Source organism: Bombus pascuorum, chromosome 10, assembly GCF_905332965.1.
Source record: "Bombus pascuorum chromosome 10, iyBomPasc1.1, whole genome shotgun sequence".
NCBI classification, from domain to species: domain Eukaryota; kingdom Metazoa; phylum Arthropoda; class Insecta; order Hymenoptera; family Apidae; genus Bombus; species Bombus pascuorum.
In genome coordinates this window covers 13,705,577-13,722,397 of record NC_083497.1, presented here as the reverse complement: position 1 = coordinate 13,722,397, position 16,821 = coordinate 13,705,577, and the positions used below count along the sequence as shown (strand labels likewise).

The following is a 16,821-nucleotide window of genomic DNA, read 5'->3' as shown; positions in this document are numbered from 1 at the left end:
CTTGAATATTTCAAGTGTAACGATAAAGAAATTATGAATTCAATTTTGTTGTTCGTAAATACGAAGGTTATACTTTTACTAAGCGTTGGAGAATCTAATTTTTCCTGTCGTTACCTTTAATATTGTATTTAGAATAGCCTGAAATTTTCTATAATCGTATGAAATTTAACAATCCCGCAGCTTCGTGCGATTATCCTTCGTAATTTTAAATTTAATTTTATTAATGTCCTGTTTTTTTAATTCTACCTTATAAAAGGTATTATATTCCATTATCACGTAATGGTAAAATTAGGCGAATGAAACAGACCTATTAAGAAAATTAACACTTTATTTCTTCGGATCTTAGTGAAATTTATTGGATCTTAACAAACACCGAAACAACTAATCACCTCCAAGGAAGATATACGGTACGAGAGAATCGGGGCGAACTTTTTTAATTAATGAGCGCTGTGTTCACTAAATTTTTGTTTTAAATCGCGTTTCATTACGTAACTTTTTACAAGCGCGTTACCTGTCTACCTTTATTATGCTCGTTTCGCAAATACTCGCTACGTCCATTTACCCGTATAACGCGTTTCCCAGTAGATGTGGAAGCAGTTAATAGAGTTCTCGCATCGGAACTTTTTCACACGCTTTTTTACGACACCGTCAAGGGAATATCTTAATAAAACATACATAAATACGTAATGATCAGAGCTAACGTCGCAGTTTTTACCGATTGTTACAATCTAAATATGGATGTTTATGTATTTATGGGAAATTTAGTTGTACGAAAATGTAAACTGCTCGTTACGACATTTGGTTTTACAATTCAAAAACCTTCTTCGTCTTATTTAAATCAAAGATATTTTTACAGATAGAAATAATCGAAATGTAAGAACCAACACGCCGTTGTTACGAGTAACGGAGGACAAGTCGTAAAATCTTCCTCGAAGGTGCTAAGTTTTGAAATCGTTGCCTCGCCTTCGACTTCTTTCCCATTACTCTCATAGTACGATGTATTGGCAAAACCCTAACCTTCATACAATCCTAGATCCGGGCTATCTTTTCTTAGAATCTACTCCTTTATCTCCTACACCACCGATACTTTACGATACTTCGAGAGTATATTCCAAAAGATAAGCCAGATACGTACAGGATGCTCTAGAAGCCACGACAAAACAAAGAAAAAGAGGATTGTTTGTGCAAGATAAATATTACGAAGTATCATTTACGAGAAAATTCATTCCTCTTCTAAATTTTAGCACATAAAGATAGGTGTTCAAGCTAGCCTTGATATCTCGCAAACGAAACACCGTGCAATTGCAATGTAAAGTATCTTTTGGTAGACCACGTGTCGGGATGAATGGAAAGTTCGTTCCATTTTTACGGCTAAACCAAAGGACGTGTTTTCTCCTTTACGTGTGTCCTTTTCTATCACAATATGATCATTCCTTTCCATGTCCTTCCGCCATCTGTATCAGGCCAACAGATATCAAGTACTTGTTATGTAAAAATGCTTGTTTTACACTATAAAGTCGATCGTTAACTAATCGATAACGGTTGATCAGTTGGAGAAGAGCTGGATCAATTTGATTGAGATTAAGAGCCATTGTTTAAACTCGGATTCATCTCGCTACGAAAAACGAAACGAACTTTCTGTTCAACCGAATAATTTAGAAGCGATTCAAGACGGACAGGTTACGTGACTCATGCTGTACGATAGACATTCTTTGCAACGTTAATTCTGTACATCGTACTAACCGGTAAGTATCTCCAAACTGACGTCGGTGCTCCTCGCGTGAAGCCTTTTTCTGCCAGAGGCTGTATCGTCGATAGATCCTCTGCTTCCTCGTCTCGAGGCCACCCTTTCCTCCGATTTCGCCCGGACGTCCGATCTACCAGCGCTGCTGCGTCGGTGCCTTCTGTCTCCTCGATCCTCCGATCGATACCTTTTGTCGAACTTCTTGTACAGCCGATGGCCGGGTACGTGCTTCGGCGTGGAGGACCTGTGTCCTTCCGGGGAGTCCGCGAAACCTGCCGGCGGTCGAACGATCTCTTCCGAGACCTCGAGGTGGAGCAACACGACGGCACGCACGATAGAGAAAAGAGGTAGATAGACCGACAGATAGAGAGACAGATCTATTCGAGATTGTTTTTTTTTTTTTTTTTGGTAGTTTGCTGGAGGTTAATTTTTAATCAAACTAAGTCGAATTTAAGTTAAAGCTGATATTTCAGCGTTTTGTGATTCTCCGACCTGTTAACTCGGAATGCGAAAATCAAAGATTCTTTGTCTTTTAACGCTAGAACCGCCAATCCAAATTCAAAGTTTGGTAATTGTAGCGTTAGTGTATCACTGTGTTTCGTAAAAAATTAAAACAGATCCGCACAGAGATAATTAATTTTCGTATATGTTTAATTACGCCTGAGAGAGCAAGTTAACAGGTTAAGGGCTTGTTCGTTAGAAACGAGTAGGAAGAAAGGAAGAAATTCAAGACTCAAGCAACGACTAAACTACGCTATACACTACAGGCTTCGTCTATTTATAGTTAAATATACTAAAAAAAAGTACCTTCAAATCCACCATCAACTAACAAAAGAAGGAAGAATATCGTTTGAAACCTCCTACAAATGTTCTATTGCCCCTATCGTATCATGCCTTCGAACTTCCTTCCTTTCATAGGAGGAACTTTAATAAACACGGTGAATAATTTACCTCTCTTCCACAATGGTGACAATGGGGAGCGTCGAGGGCGCTGGCGGTCAAGCACTGGTCCGCACCCTCGCTGTAGAAGACACTGTCGCTCCCTGGGCTCACGGATCTCAACGATTCCGCTGAAAGAGCCCTTAATCTAGCTTCTGGGCTCTGCGACTCAACGATCATCGTCCGTTGTCCGTTGTGTCCTGGACTGCGTTGATAACGACCCGGACTCAGCCTCGAACACATTATGTCGTCCGCAGCGCGCGATCTTCTTCGTGGAAGGCTGCCTGTTATGGCAGCGTTCTTGTCCTAAATGGAAACGATGGAAATGGGATAGAAAGTTGTTCCGCTATGCCAGTATTACAGGTTGGTTTCGCGGTATTTTCAGTTACGAGATTTCAGTTACGAATATTAAAATTTGCGTTTGGATCGAAGGCTTCGGTTTTGACTCTCGAACGAGTGCTGCTCGACATTATCTCAATCATAACGTTTAAGAGGCGAATTTCTGATGGGATACATCTCGTAAAACTTTACGAGATATAAGGATTAGCATTTTTTAAACGTTTCATCGTGCAACTTAGGCAGGGACGCGAAGGACGAAATTTCCAGTGTCCAATACCCGTAGAAGGGAATATTTTTTACAAGGATTACTTTACTTTTTATATGCGAGTTACATAAGATAACAAAGAACCAAAAGGTAACACTGTGCAGGAACTTGAATAACATGGAAAGTGACTATATCAAAGTTCACATATAACATTCAGGAATAATTTTTTAATACATGAAAGATTGAAATGTCTTACGCTAAAAATCCACTGGTAGATTGATAGAAAAAAGATAATTTTTAGCAGATAATTTTAACAAGAATCAAGCTAAGTTTATGTAAAATAAGTAGAAATAGAATTATGCTCTCTCGCAGGATTATATTCGTGGTAATGTCCTCGACATTTTCCACTACGCATATATGAATTTGAAAATATACATATCTGATGTAATCTAATATTTTTCACGTGCAAATTAGAATTTTCCGATAGCATATTTTTCATATTCAGTCGAGAAAAATCGGTCAACGTAACGTGTGATTGCTGCTTTAAAAATAATGGAATACGCTTCTCTCAAATTTTGTCCTTTTCATCGACTAACGTTTCTCCAACAATGGCTTACCTCGTTGCTCCTTCTCCTAACAGAAACGTAGCCAGTGGTCTTCCTCCTGGGACTCTCCCTCGTCCTCCTGTGCCTTCCATCAGCGCTCTCGCGATGCATATGATGATGATGATGATGATGCATATGATAGTGATGACTGCAGCTGGAATCGTCCGAAGTAGGAACATGGCCGCCATCCTCGGCTTGTTCCACGCGCCAATCCTCTTTCTGAGGGCTCCTGGTAATCTGTTGTTGCTGCGACTGCTGCACCTGAACCGTTTGCTGCACAGTTTCGCGCTTTCTGTTATTCTTGTGTGGGCTTCTGGCGCTCGTTGATTTTCCTCTCGGCCTATGACGATGACTCGGCGTCGGGCTAACGTCGACGTTGTCTCCGTACAATTCCGCGCTGCGTTCAATGCCCGATGAGCTTGCAAGGAAGTCGAGGGTGAAGGTCTTCCTTCGTCTGCGACGCTCTTCTTCGGTCCAGCCGCGTAAATCTGGCGGAGACTCGGCGTAGCCGCCGGAAGAGGAGCGGTGACCTTCCTGGAAGCGAGTGGTAATGAAAGGAGCGTAATCGATGTTTTAATCCTTAATTGGGTATCTTAGATAAATGGTAATTATTGATCTTACCAGCGATTTATTCGTTTAACCATCGAAGCAACCATTGACGTATGAAACGTGTAAAATGTAACGGAGAAACGTATGGATTCGATTATTTGTTGTTGAGATATGTATAATTTTCTGTGCTGAACTAGGTTAAATGCGTATTAGAGATACTTGTATATGAATATCAGTGTGTGGATGAATGTGCGTGTGAGCATCAGAGGGCATCCAGGACTTAGTTGGGACAAAAGACGATTGGTGGTAGTTTAGGAGCATCTGAGAGAGTCGGTTAACAGTCGAGTATAGAAGAAAGTGCTGAGACGCGTGCGAGTGTGTATCGATGAATATATGAGAAATCGTCCATGAAATAAATATATTATTATTTTAATATTAATCCTCAATATAAATTCAGTGTTCCTATAACATTATTTCGGCTCCAAAGACCCACAATTTTCAACATTTGTAATCAAATAGGAATAAAAAAAAAATCCAGTGCGTAAAATATGTTCAAGCGATCGATTACATTATCATCAGGCACGGAACCAAGATCGTGTAAAATCGAAATGGTACACGATACGATCCCAGCTGAGATTCGCATTTAATCTTCCAGAGATCGTACCTTAACTGGAGCGAGACTAATTCGATGCCATTAACGAAGTTCGGAATTACTAAATCCTCGACGACTTTCTAATACTCCCTTCGAAAAAAGGAAATAGCAAAAATTCTCATTACTTATATAGGATTTATAAAACGCCCCTGTATCTCGTTATTTTATGCAAGAATATCCAGGAAAACCAGGTTTTCTCTCGTAGAACTGTCACATTCTCCCGTTAGACGAGAATAAAAATTTGCGAATCGTAAAGTAAGACAAGATCGACAGATCGATTGGAATTAGCTTAATTATGTTCTTACGTCACGATCCAGTTCCGTCTCCGAGGTGTGTCCGCTCGGCGGTGCCGTCTGCTGCTCGAGTTCCTGACCCGGATCTGTCATCGCATCTTTCAGGTCGTAACTGCCCGAACTACTGCTGCTCGTGGACCTAGCTGGTGACGGGGGTACCTCCAATCCGAACGGACTTTCCGTTTCCTCCAATATCGGTGGTGGGCTGCATGGCTCTTCAACGACGGCCTGACGCGACACACCACGGAATTTCAATTTCGCATTCCGCGGTACTTAATGTCTCGTCCTACGATTTCTTCGCTAGGTACTTGCTCAACGCTCATTTCGTAGAAAAAAAAAAAAAAAGAAAATTATACGAATTTGAATTTCGCTAACAACCTTCTGACCATTGAAACGAATGTTCTATTTCCTCGTAGAAAAGCAAACAACGCGGATGAATATAAATGCAAACAAATTAATATAAAAGATGTCGAGAAGTTGTCGAAAACTGAGTGTTCTCGGTGCAATCAAATCGGACATGGAAATAACAGCAATAAGTTGTGACAGCGATTGAGAAGAAATAGGATACGAAGCCGACTTCCGGCGAGTCGTCTGTTCAACTTCTTCTGGAACTTCTCGACAAAAGATCGCCGAGAGAAAGAATGGCGAAGCTTACCTCGCTGCGGGCTAGGCTATAAATCGAGCTGGCGCTCTCGAAAGAGCTTCCTTCCGCGGCAGTGGCTGTCGCCGAGGCCGAGGCCGCGGCGCTCGATGTTTGCGGGGGCTTCGACCAGGAACTGGTCGTTGCGGAAGTGCCTGTAGTGGTCCCAGTTTCGGTGGAGGTGTTGGCAGTGACATAGTCCTCGGTGGTCGAGGTTTCGGACAGGTCTGTGTTGGTTCGACCGCCCGAGTCCGTTCTGGTGAGGCTCAGGCCGAATTCGCTCGATGATTGCGATTGTGGCTGCGACAACGGCGGACCGGGACTCGGACGACGGAATCCGCTTCTCGGTCTGCCGTTCAGCGGCAACGTCACGGATGATTCGACGCTGAGAAGTAATTGCCTTTAAAAATCGCTTCAAATTTTACACGAGGTGTCTCTAGCACGGGCCGACGTTCGATGGGTGAAGAGATCGAACGATGAGGTGCTGCGGGTGATCTCGTGCTTTTACTTGGCGCCGGGATAGAACGCTCTTTGTGGCTTGTTTCGATGTTTTGTATTATAGTTGAAACGAAAATTATGCCTTTTGATTTCTATGAAACTCAATGATTCGAAATACATTGAAAAATAAGATCTGCGATACGTTACCTTGGTGTTAAGGGTTGAATCGGTGTCGTCGGTTCCAGGCGCATCCTCGGACTCGATGGACGTGACTCCATCGTCTCTTCGATATCCAACGCTTCGGTATCCATCGAGGAACGTTGCTGGTGCTGGAGAAGCAGAAGGTGCCTTCTTCTCGAGGACGGTGTCAAAAGAGCCAACGAGTCAGCCTGCAGGACCGTCGCCTGTGACTCGTTCCAAATTCCGTCGCTGTGGTCCCTCGTGACGTCGTTCGTTAACGAATCGCTCGATGCGAACGGAGATGTGATCATGCCGCTGATACTGGTTCCAGGGCCGAAGAGTAGCGGGCAAAGTCCGCTTTGTCGTAGTGGCCGTGTCGGCGACACGTAGTCCTTGGGGCTCTGTGAAGTCCTTCGTGGCGCTACAATTTTAAGCGTAATCAAGTGTCAATCCTGAGTACAAAAAGATACGAGTTTCAACCGAAAATGTTACTCAGCCCGAGTTTATTAACCTAAAGAGCGTAATAAATTTTCAGTACTTCGATCGTTTTAAAGTTCATCGAATACGACCATTTGATAAGATTTCGAAGAAATCGGATCTGAATATTTTAAGAAGAAATAAAATCGATCAAAGGCACTGTTGCATCAGGATTTGTATCCTTTATTTGCTGCACGATTTGTTCTGCTAGCCAGCCCGCTGACCCATACTTTCATCTTAAACCCGATATTCCAACTGGCTACCTCTCACACTGCAAATTGCTTGAAAAATTTGACGGCTTTTGAACGTAGGTACGTAAAACTCATAGCTTGAAATTGGTCGAAGGTAACACAAGCGTATAGACGGAAAGAGTGACTTAATTTTAGGAAAATCTCCCCAAACAACGAACAGACGAAAGGAATAAACTACGCAGAAGTACGTACATACGCGGTTGAAGTCATCTATCCGTAAGTAGAATCTATCTGTTGAAGTGACGATATAAATGAATTAATACAGTTGACCAAAAGTTAGCATTTTCGCATTCCTGACTCTTCGTACATTTTTTAAAGCGTCGCTCTGTCTATTACGATATTGTTCTGGTACGTTCCTTTCATACAGATTTTACTTCAACAGTCATAGAATTTTTAAAATATCCTACATAATTCAAAGAATTTTCGTTTGCGAACGTCACACGGTGCAATTTCTTTGAAATTTCTCGCGAGTGCATACATAATAAAAACATGGATCACATTTCGTACCTGAAACTGCAGTTGGCGAAGTGGGAGACGTGGGAAGCGACCTCGGTAGCATAAAATCATCCGACGCCAAGCCTTGCACGCCATCCTCCAATGACACGCTTCTCTTACGGAACAGTCCTCGCCGGATAAGATTTTCGTGAAACTCCTGAAATAATATGCGTCGTACATTTGTACGCATCGAGAAAGAACATCGCGGTGACGCTACGCGAAGTGGTTTTTCGACCGAACCTCGACATTCCCATTCTTTTTTATTCTTTTCCACTTTTGCGACTCTCGCAAACAGGAGAAAAATACAAGTTCGTTCGTCGATTATTGATTTCTAGTCTCTTCGAGTTTCGAAGCTTTAAAGTCTTTGAGTAAGGTCGATGATGAGAGCCTGAGTAGCCCTCCGGCGTCCAAACTGGGAAATTTGCTAGAATTTTTGACGTCAGGATGATCGAAACTGTCGAGGACCGAGTAAATATGATATTTTTCGAGAGCTTTACATGCCGCGTTGACAGAAAGTGTTCCGTTATTTTTTGAAGGAAATTCAAGCGTTTTTGTTTTTTAATATGTAGATATTTTTGAAAAAATTAATACCGATCTTCGTTAATCGTAAGACTGTAGGTGTTAAAATCGACAAGATCGTCGAGAATTAATCGAGAACTCGCTATTATTTCTAAGGAGGCGATCAGACTTTTTATCCTCGCTTTAAAAAGTGGCTGTATATGTTCGAATAGGAAAAAAGTTAACGTTTCGTTCAATTAAAATAACTTTACTGCGGGCTTGTTGAACCGTGATCGATTAGAATCCAAGCACCTTGCACAAAGCATTCTGAATTCTTTAAGAACTTTTAATTAGTTCTACGATCTTTCAAGGGAGGAAAAAGATACATTCAGTGGAAATATTACGAAAATTTACCCTTAGAAATATAACCGAGGATTAAAGAGAGTTACGTGAAGTTGACGAGTAAAATATTCCTCGAGAAGAAGTACGTTTACCTCGATAGCAAAGAACAAAAACGAGTCTCGTTTCATAGACTGCAATTGCAGTTGGATAAATTTTAAGAGCTTCGGTTTAGTTTTAGATAATCTACAAAGTTCTCTTAATGGTTTCGAAAATTTACGCCCGACCGACATTTGTTGATAGGAGAAAGGGGAACTAATTAATTAGGATAACAAAGGAACAACGATCTCAATTTTCTAATAAAAAGCTTTTTTAATAAAGTGGATCAAGGGAGGCTAAAAAAAAAAAAAAAGAAAAAACGAGAAGTAAATGAATTATTCAAACGAAGAGGTAAAGCCGAGTAGACGATCATTATCCAGGCGAAAATTTTTTTTAAATTCTAGCAATTAAGGCGGAGAAAAGTTTCAAAAGTGCTTAAATTCGGGATGCACTGCACACGTTATTAACTTTAAACTTCGATTTAGCTCCGAGGAAAGGGATCAGAAAAATTCAAGCTTTCGGTATTGAAATTTAGTTGGACTTGGAGTTCGTTGAACTTTTCGCCTCCTCGTTGACTTCGCTAATGTCTTCCTATCGAAAATCGAATATTTGTCCTCTTGACTCGAGTTTCGGTATCCTGCTTCGAAATTAAACGTAGGTAATATAAAATTACAATTTTTACAGTTTCTCCCACTATTCGTGGAAACGTTACGGTTTCTCGTTTTCGTGGAAATTTTCCCTAATATCCTTAGAAACCACGTTATCTGTCCAATCCACGCGATTTATTAAAAATCATACCGAATAATATTTCAGCGACACGGAAAGAACATTTCAAATGATTATTCGTACGTCGTGCGACGCTTTGCAGTTTGGAGGACTAATTTTTGTTTCAAAAATAACCCGAGCAAATTGATAGTAGGATAATGGTATTACGCGTCGGTTTCAAGGAGGAGTCATGCGGAAGTTCGATAAATAGAGAGATTGGAAGATTTCGACGTAACAGGAATAGAAATTGCACTGGCTCGGAGATTTAAAATGCTTCTGTAGCAGCTATCTCAGTGTTCCATACTGCGTTGTGCTTCCGTGCAACGGTAGACGAAAGAATATTGAAAGAATTGCGTTCGATACGTGATCGTTGATAACAATTGCTTAACGTGACTCTACCCAGCTTTCTCGAACTACTATCGGAGACATTGCATTTCGATAGCAATAGTACTTCGAATACCGTGCGACGTAAATTTACCTGGATGAGAAGCAAAACCATATTTATTTCAACCGAGACCATCGAGAATTCGTGCATTACGACTTAATGTCAAGCGAATATAAGAAATAGAAAAATCGAGAGGATATTTACCTCTTCGGGATGATCCTCTTGGGGCGAAGCGACTCTGAGCAGGGACAGATCCTCGGGCGTCGAGGAGAATTGGACGGTTGCTCTGACGGTCCTGCCCCACGAGTCCTGATGATTCCTCCTGCACGTATGAGGGTAACTTGGCTCGCCGGCTTCGCCGATCAGCTCGCGTCTCTCCACGCGAATTTCACCGTCTGAAAGAGTCTTCTGCAAGGGCAGGAACCTTCGCGTCGTCTGGGACATACGGTTGAGAAGGGCGCGAGCGTCCGGCGAGACAGGCGCCGGCTTAAAGTCTATTAGGATCTCCTGGTCGTCCAAATCGACGGATCTTCGATGAATTAAGGACTGTAAAACGAAAGAGAGAACGTGACATTTTACGAAGCGAGTGAATAACGTGGAAGAAATATTCTATTCGGTCGTCCTGGAATTTTTCTTTTTTTTTTTTTTTTTTTTCAAACTCGAGCCAGAAAAATGTTTATAAACGCATTTCCAGCATTATGACGCATGACACGTCGAAAATAATTAGATCGTGTACCTTCTTCCGGCGAGTCTGTCCATGCCAGTATATTAATTAAAATTATATCGTCAAAGAGCGACGAAACACGAAATAACGAACAAACTGGAGGACGCGCACGCATTGGTGGTGAAACGTTTCGAAACGTATAATGTCATAAAACGATGAAACATCGATCAATAAGTTAATATCCGTAACGACGTTGTGTGTTCTTTAATTACACTCCACTGACAAGCTTTCGCTCTTTCACAGCATTTATTTTATTAATCAGATAGTAATTCGATCACACTACCATTATAATTCATTATTATCTACTATAAATAGCGTTAAAATTTGATCCTTGCCCGACCTTCTGATTAATAAAGCGTAAACGACTGTCCGCAGAAACTATTCGAATGATTTATGCAAATGGAAATGGCCCGAAAATAAATTAGTTAATCCCCCGCTATTTTATCGAACGCGTTAATTGCAATTTTTATTCGTTCGCATGTGTGGGCGGGATGGCTCGCTAATCTGTGATTTTTATCCGAATAGCAAATTGAAAAGAATGCAGTGGAAATTAAACGTTACACAAAATTTGGTCCCACTACGAAGGCAATGATTGCATAGACGTTAAACATTTATCTTGTATATGTTGCACGAAAATTCCATATGACAAATGGAAAATTTGTACGGAATCAAATATTACTATGATAATCGTAAAATAAGGCAAAACTCGTTTTACTGTACCACGCCGTGGGATACATAATTCCCTTGTAATTGAAGAATTCATGGTGCGCGCACGCTACAGGGTCTCGCGCATAAATTCGTCATTGATTGCAATGGATAAATCGTTGATAGTTAGATATAATTTCGTTGAATTCGCAACGAAGGATGTATAATAACGTTATTTTATTTGTTTTTATTCGCTTGCAGTTTCCATGTTATTCTCGAATATTACGATAAAATCGAACGGGTTTTTCTCTTTTTCAATCGTCACGGCTTTCGAACGGCTCAGGTAACTTTAGCGTAGCCATGCACGCGAATCCTATACGATTTACACTGTTCGAAATGTGAGCTTAAACTCGGTGAAAAAGCTGGATACACGTAAATCGGTATACTCGAGGATGGTCAGGTTACGTAGGAGACCGGCCGGAAAACCGAATCGTTGGCCGCCTAATCGATATCTAGTCTCGCTACTATGACAGCGGTGAGATTTCATACGTGAAATTGAATCGGATGGAACGTCGGCGAGAGAGACGTTTGATGCTACACAGAACCAAGCAGGATCGACGAATAATTCGGCAGATTTTCGAACCGGTTGCTTAACCACCGTTCGAAATTGGAATCTGTAATATGTTCGCTCTCTCTGAATCGAGAGTGGCGTCAAGTAGTACCCTACAGCGATTCGAGCATCACGAGCCGAAGCCGAGTCCTTTCAACCGATTCTGCTGCTCTCCAAGTAGCAGAATCAATGCGATTCGAGTCGAATAGTCCGCACAGAGTGTACCGGCAATATTCCAACGCGAATCTAGTCAACAGCTGCCTGTATGATTGCTTCGCTATCAAAGGAATTTCCTGTCGGGCACTTTGCCTGTCGAGCATCGATCAATCCACGAGGACAAGTGGCGCAACACAGGACGAAAGTCGTTGCTCGAGAAAAATTCAATTTGCCACAGAGGCGGATCGAGGATCCCGTGTCCTCTTTGTCGTGGTTATATCTGTAAAGAAAAGATCGTAGGACGCCTTGCGAGTGTACTTTTCCCGGGTTGTTGGTTTAGACGTCACGTTTAAGGGAAAGTTTTTCTTTTTTTCTATGTAACTCGAAGCGATTTTCAAGCAAACTTCCCATGTATTTTGATACGTTGAGAAAAGCGTTCGCGAGCTTTTATAAAAGACGCGCGAAGAAAATATCTAAACGAGTTATTTTTATCATCGAAGTTAGGAAATACGTACGTATTGGAAAAATAAAACGCTTCGAATGTTGCGGTGATTATCTTTCCAAGTACCATCTCTTTTTTCTTCTCCCTTTTCTCGTCTCTCCTGCTACATCAATTAACTTTTACGAGACATCGCACGAGCTTATAAAAGCTTCGTATCTCTTCCGTTAAATCGCGAGTTCTGTTTAAAAAACCGTACCGTGGCACGACCTAATATTTCGCACGTTATTCGTTTGTGAAATATTCACGAGGCAGACTGCAAAGAGCTGCGCAAAGTACCGTAACGCAGTAAGTGCAACCATAAAAAAGATCTTTGAAAGAAAATAGTTACTTGTAAAAGAACATGGAGTATAGAGCTTGTAATGCGTTTAATCTAAGAACTGTGGAGAAATATCAGATCATTATCCAAGTTTAAAACGCAACGCTATAAATCAGATTGCAAAGTTCTGCGAGCAAAGTTTCGACTAACGAACAAAGAAATAGTCAAGAGAAATTAAGTTATACAGTAGGCGGAGGAAATAATCAGGAGGATCGAGTTATACAGTACATCCTGCGTTACAAGTCCGCGCCACATCTGTTTCTCACCGAAGCTTAGGACACATTGTGCTGACGCGTTGCATTTAACTGGTTTATTGAATCATGATGACCTATCCAATCAATAGAATTCAAAGCGGAATTAACAGTGACACCGACTAATCGCCAAAATTTCACGTTACTAATTTTTGAAAATTTCCAAAGAACAATACCTCGACTAACTATTTTATCAATTTTTCATTTAAATCCCTCCAAAAAAGGAAAAATGAAATTACTCTGAAAAATATTCCAGGATTAACAAAGAACAAAAAGAATGTACAGCCGTGATGACAAACAAAGAGACAAGCGGAAATAATACAACGAATTGCATCAATAGAAAGAACAATTTGAAGAGTAATAATTATATTTTAGCCGATAGCGATATTTCGCTCAACTTTTTTTTTTCTTTTTTTTTTATAGCGATCAATGTCTGTCGTATATCGCGAACAAATTCGATGTATTTAAGGCACCCTTTAACGTTCCACCACATTTTTCCACGACCCTTTAAATCCTCTTTCTCCCTTCCGCCCCGAGAATTACCAGAATTCACGTATGACGAAATCTTCTGCGGGATTCACCGGTTTAAAAGACCAAGCAAATTCCGTGGTAACCATAGAAACTTATAACGTATCGGGTTATTACTCCATTTCTCATTTGGAAGAAGATCGATATTAGATTCACGGCTCGATACACGTACTAAATTATCAAGTTAAAACTAATAATTCATTTCGCGAATGAATAATTTCCATTTCCTGACTATAATTATACTACTACTAAATTCTGCGGTGCACTGGTTAAGCTACGTGATAAATAAATTATTTGCGCGATGAATAATACAAATAATAATGAACAGCTAAAAGCTAGGTATATCTAATATCTCCCTGGTTCTACTCGTGTTACGTAAATTATACACTTGTTCTCTGTTTAAAATTTTTAAATTCGCCTCAAAGATATCATGAAAATTATCGCAATATTTTTTTAAAGCCTGGAAGCGTATAAATATAGAAGCAATAAAAATTTATCGTCGAGCGTACATAGTAAAAATTCTCCTTAGATATCTTTGCGGCTGATGTGCAGTAATATACGCGAATGAGTTGACATGTACGTCAACGAGTGTATCGTCCGCTTTGGACATCCCCACTCTCAAAGTTTATTTATTAAAGTCAGACGCACCTTGGTTACAAATTCTAGCGAATCGTTTAAAGTCAGAACATACACGAACTGCAGTTTGCTCGCTTTTATGAAATTGTGATACAGGAGAAGAAAATTTGTAGATTCCTTTATGAGATTGGATAGAAAAGTAGTTCGTTTTCCCAGAATTAATAACATAAGTCTTAGATGTAATGTCGATCGAGCAACGAACCCTTATATTTCACAAATTCAATTGCAACGTTGTGACTACAATAGGATCTCTATTATCCCACGCCTATTATCCAAATGTGCCACTATTCGAATCTTCCATTATCCGAATGCTGCATTATTCGAACTGCATATTTCCTTCATTGCTATAATACGAAATTACTATTGCGCACTTCTCTCTAAAGAGAAACGTATCGATACAAAACGAGAGACAAAGCTAGAGTAGAGAGCGAGTTTCGGCTCTTAACTTATTTATTTGCAATTAATCGTGTCGTGAGTTATAAAAATTTAAGATCGACATTGTGCTTTCTGAAACACCATCAGGTCGTGAAGATACGGAATATGGTAAGCTACAAATGGCAAAATTCGCATTTGGCTTTACCATCGCTTGTTCTTCCGCTTACCGTTTACCAATGTTGGACAAAATTTTATTTCCCTATTAGATAATAAATTACAAATTAAAATAGTATTTCAATTGCTAATAAGAACTAAATTTCTTATTTAAATAAAACTCGTCTAAACGACGCCAAAAATATTATTTAATAATCATGGCCAAACATTGCCGCTTACCGCTCTATATAAATAAATACACTAAATATATATTTTTGTATCTTCACGGCCTTAAACCGCCTTTTTCCGTTCTCAAAGTTCAATCCGAACAATTTCTCAAACGAAACCACATCGCAACAATGTTCCCAAAGACTCACATGGCTCATGATAGGTTCGGAGATGTCCCCGTTGGTCAATGGTTCTTCGAGTCCCTGAGGGGGTGGCGTATCGACGAGGAAGGGTGACCTCGGCGGTTCCTCGCTCTGCGTTCTGTGAAGAGGCTCGTGGTGCTCCGTTTCATCCTTCCCGTTTGCACCAGCCTGACCTCCGCCCAACGGTGTACCCAGTTGACCAGCCTCCGAGTAGCTCTTTGTCAGCTTCCTACCGTTGAACAGACCGTTCGTTTGCGCCCCTTGCGAGACCATCTTCACCCGGTGTATCGTCCTGGGGCTGAGGGTAACGGGGACTCGACCCCGGAACACGGCTGGAATCTCCGTCTGGGTCGCCTGGGTTTTCATCGTACCGCGCTTCGGTGGCTTCTCTGAAGCGAAATTCAAACTTAAGGTCATTTGTATTATCCGCACAGACACGTATATAGATATACACAGTGAAAGCTCGATTATCCGACGTGATGTAGTCCGGGTCTATCTCGGATAATACGGAAATCGTGCGATCAAATCATAGAAAACATTTTCATAGTGTAATATTTTGTAATATTCTATTGTATTTAGATCGAAACTTTGATTAACTGCTTATTCAATACCTCGCTATTTACACTTTCGTAGTCTTCGTATTAAAAATTCGGAAAAGACAAAGCTATGGTACAGTTCAAAGCACGGATAATTCAGATAATACGGAACGTTGGTTGAACGAGACTCGAGGAAACGATACTGCACGGTGCTTAAATGAGAAAACATTTCCATTCGATATTACATGCTTTTACGAATCGCCTTCTGTTGACTGACTGATCGAATGCCAACGTACATGTAATATGGATACTAACGTCTGTATAATATATGTATGTCGGAATAACGCTACTGTGAACAGCGATACCGTACCGTTCCATGTCGGGTACGATGAATATAAATCAACCTTAAATCGGCGAAATCGAAGGCTAACGAGTGCTCCAGTCCACGGAAAAGACGGTTCGGTCTTGAGTCTGTGGAGGAGCGAAGGGAGAAAGAAAAGTGGAAGAGGGTGGTAGGAATAACGAGAAGCAAGGGACGTGAACGGGAGGTGGTAGACGCGACGGAAAGAAAGGTGGCGTTGCTGGAAAAGAGCTTTGGCACAGAAGGTAAATCTCTTTAGCTCCGTTCGACTTTGCTGCTACTACGTTTTTGTCAGCCCGAAGAGAGACCGCTCCGGAGATGTTGTTCGAAAGATATGGTTTGCTCGTTGTTTGAGACGTGGTTTGGGGAATTGTAAATGTTTTTGGTAGAGTTTAGTTTCAATGCAGCTTTGTTACGGAGGACGAGGAACTCGTGGTACATCCGAAATAGGTATAATAATTCATCTATTAACCGTAGAAAAGGATTACGTGCTTTCCATTATGTCTATTACTTATTTCGTTATTTTAAATTCAGGTATAAAATGCAAGAAGCGATATTATCTAATTAATTGGAATAGGAGATCGTACAGCGGTGGATATTAACGAGAAGTTGAATGGAAATTACAAAATAATTTTGCCAGTAACACGTAACGGAATTTTCATGGAATGTTTCATTTCCGATGTTCGTTAAATGTTCAAACATTATTTAATTAAACTAGTCGATTTTTTAAACGGTCGGTAGAGAATAAATAAAGATAATGGAGC

General features: G+C 40.7%; 3 protein-coding genes across 4 annotated transcripts in view; 2 read left to right on the top strand and 1 right to left on the bottom strand.

Annotated features, from left to right (window-relative positions):
* Positions 1–16,821, top strand: part of LOC132911091 (optineurin-like) — a 428,401-nt gene that overhangs the window by 93,271 nt on the left and 318,309 nt on the right. The gene's annotated exons all lie outside the window — the stretch shown is intronic.
* Positions 1–16,821, top strand: part of LOC132911077 (potassium voltage-gated channel protein Shaw-like) — a 63,219-nt gene that overhangs the window by 9,888 nt on the left and 36,510 nt on the right. The gene's annotated exons all lie outside the window — the stretch shown is intronic.
* LOC132911052 (uncharacterized) overlaps positions 1–16,821 on the bottom strand; it is a 56,329-nt gene that overhangs the window by 19,978 nt on the left and 19,530 nt on the right. Inside the window, exons 4-13 of one of the 2 annotated variants that reach the window (XM_060967384.1) lie at positions 15,167–15,549; positions 10,098–10,439; positions 7,820–7,964; positions 6,612–7,005; positions 5,982–6,366; positions 5,339–5,554; positions 3,845–4,366; positions 3,484–3,495; positions 2,696–2,989; positions 1,744–2,047 (exon numbers count right to left, since the gene is read on the bottom strand). In XM_060967384.1, the coding sequence (XP_060823367.1) occupies positions 1,744–2,047; positions 2,696–2,989; positions 3,484–3,495; positions 3,845–4,366; positions 5,339–5,554; positions 5,982–6,366; positions 6,612–7,005; positions 7,820–7,964; positions 10,098–10,439; positions 15,167–15,549 (2,997 nt within the window). The remainder of the gene's footprint in view (positions 1–1,743; positions 2,048–2,695; positions 2,990–3,483; positions 3,496–3,844; positions 4,367–5,338; positions 5,555–5,981; positions 6,367–6,611; positions 7,006–7,819; positions 7,965–10,097; positions 10,440–15,166; positions 15,550–16,821) is intronic. The other variant, XM_060967385.1, reaches the window with a different exon arrangement.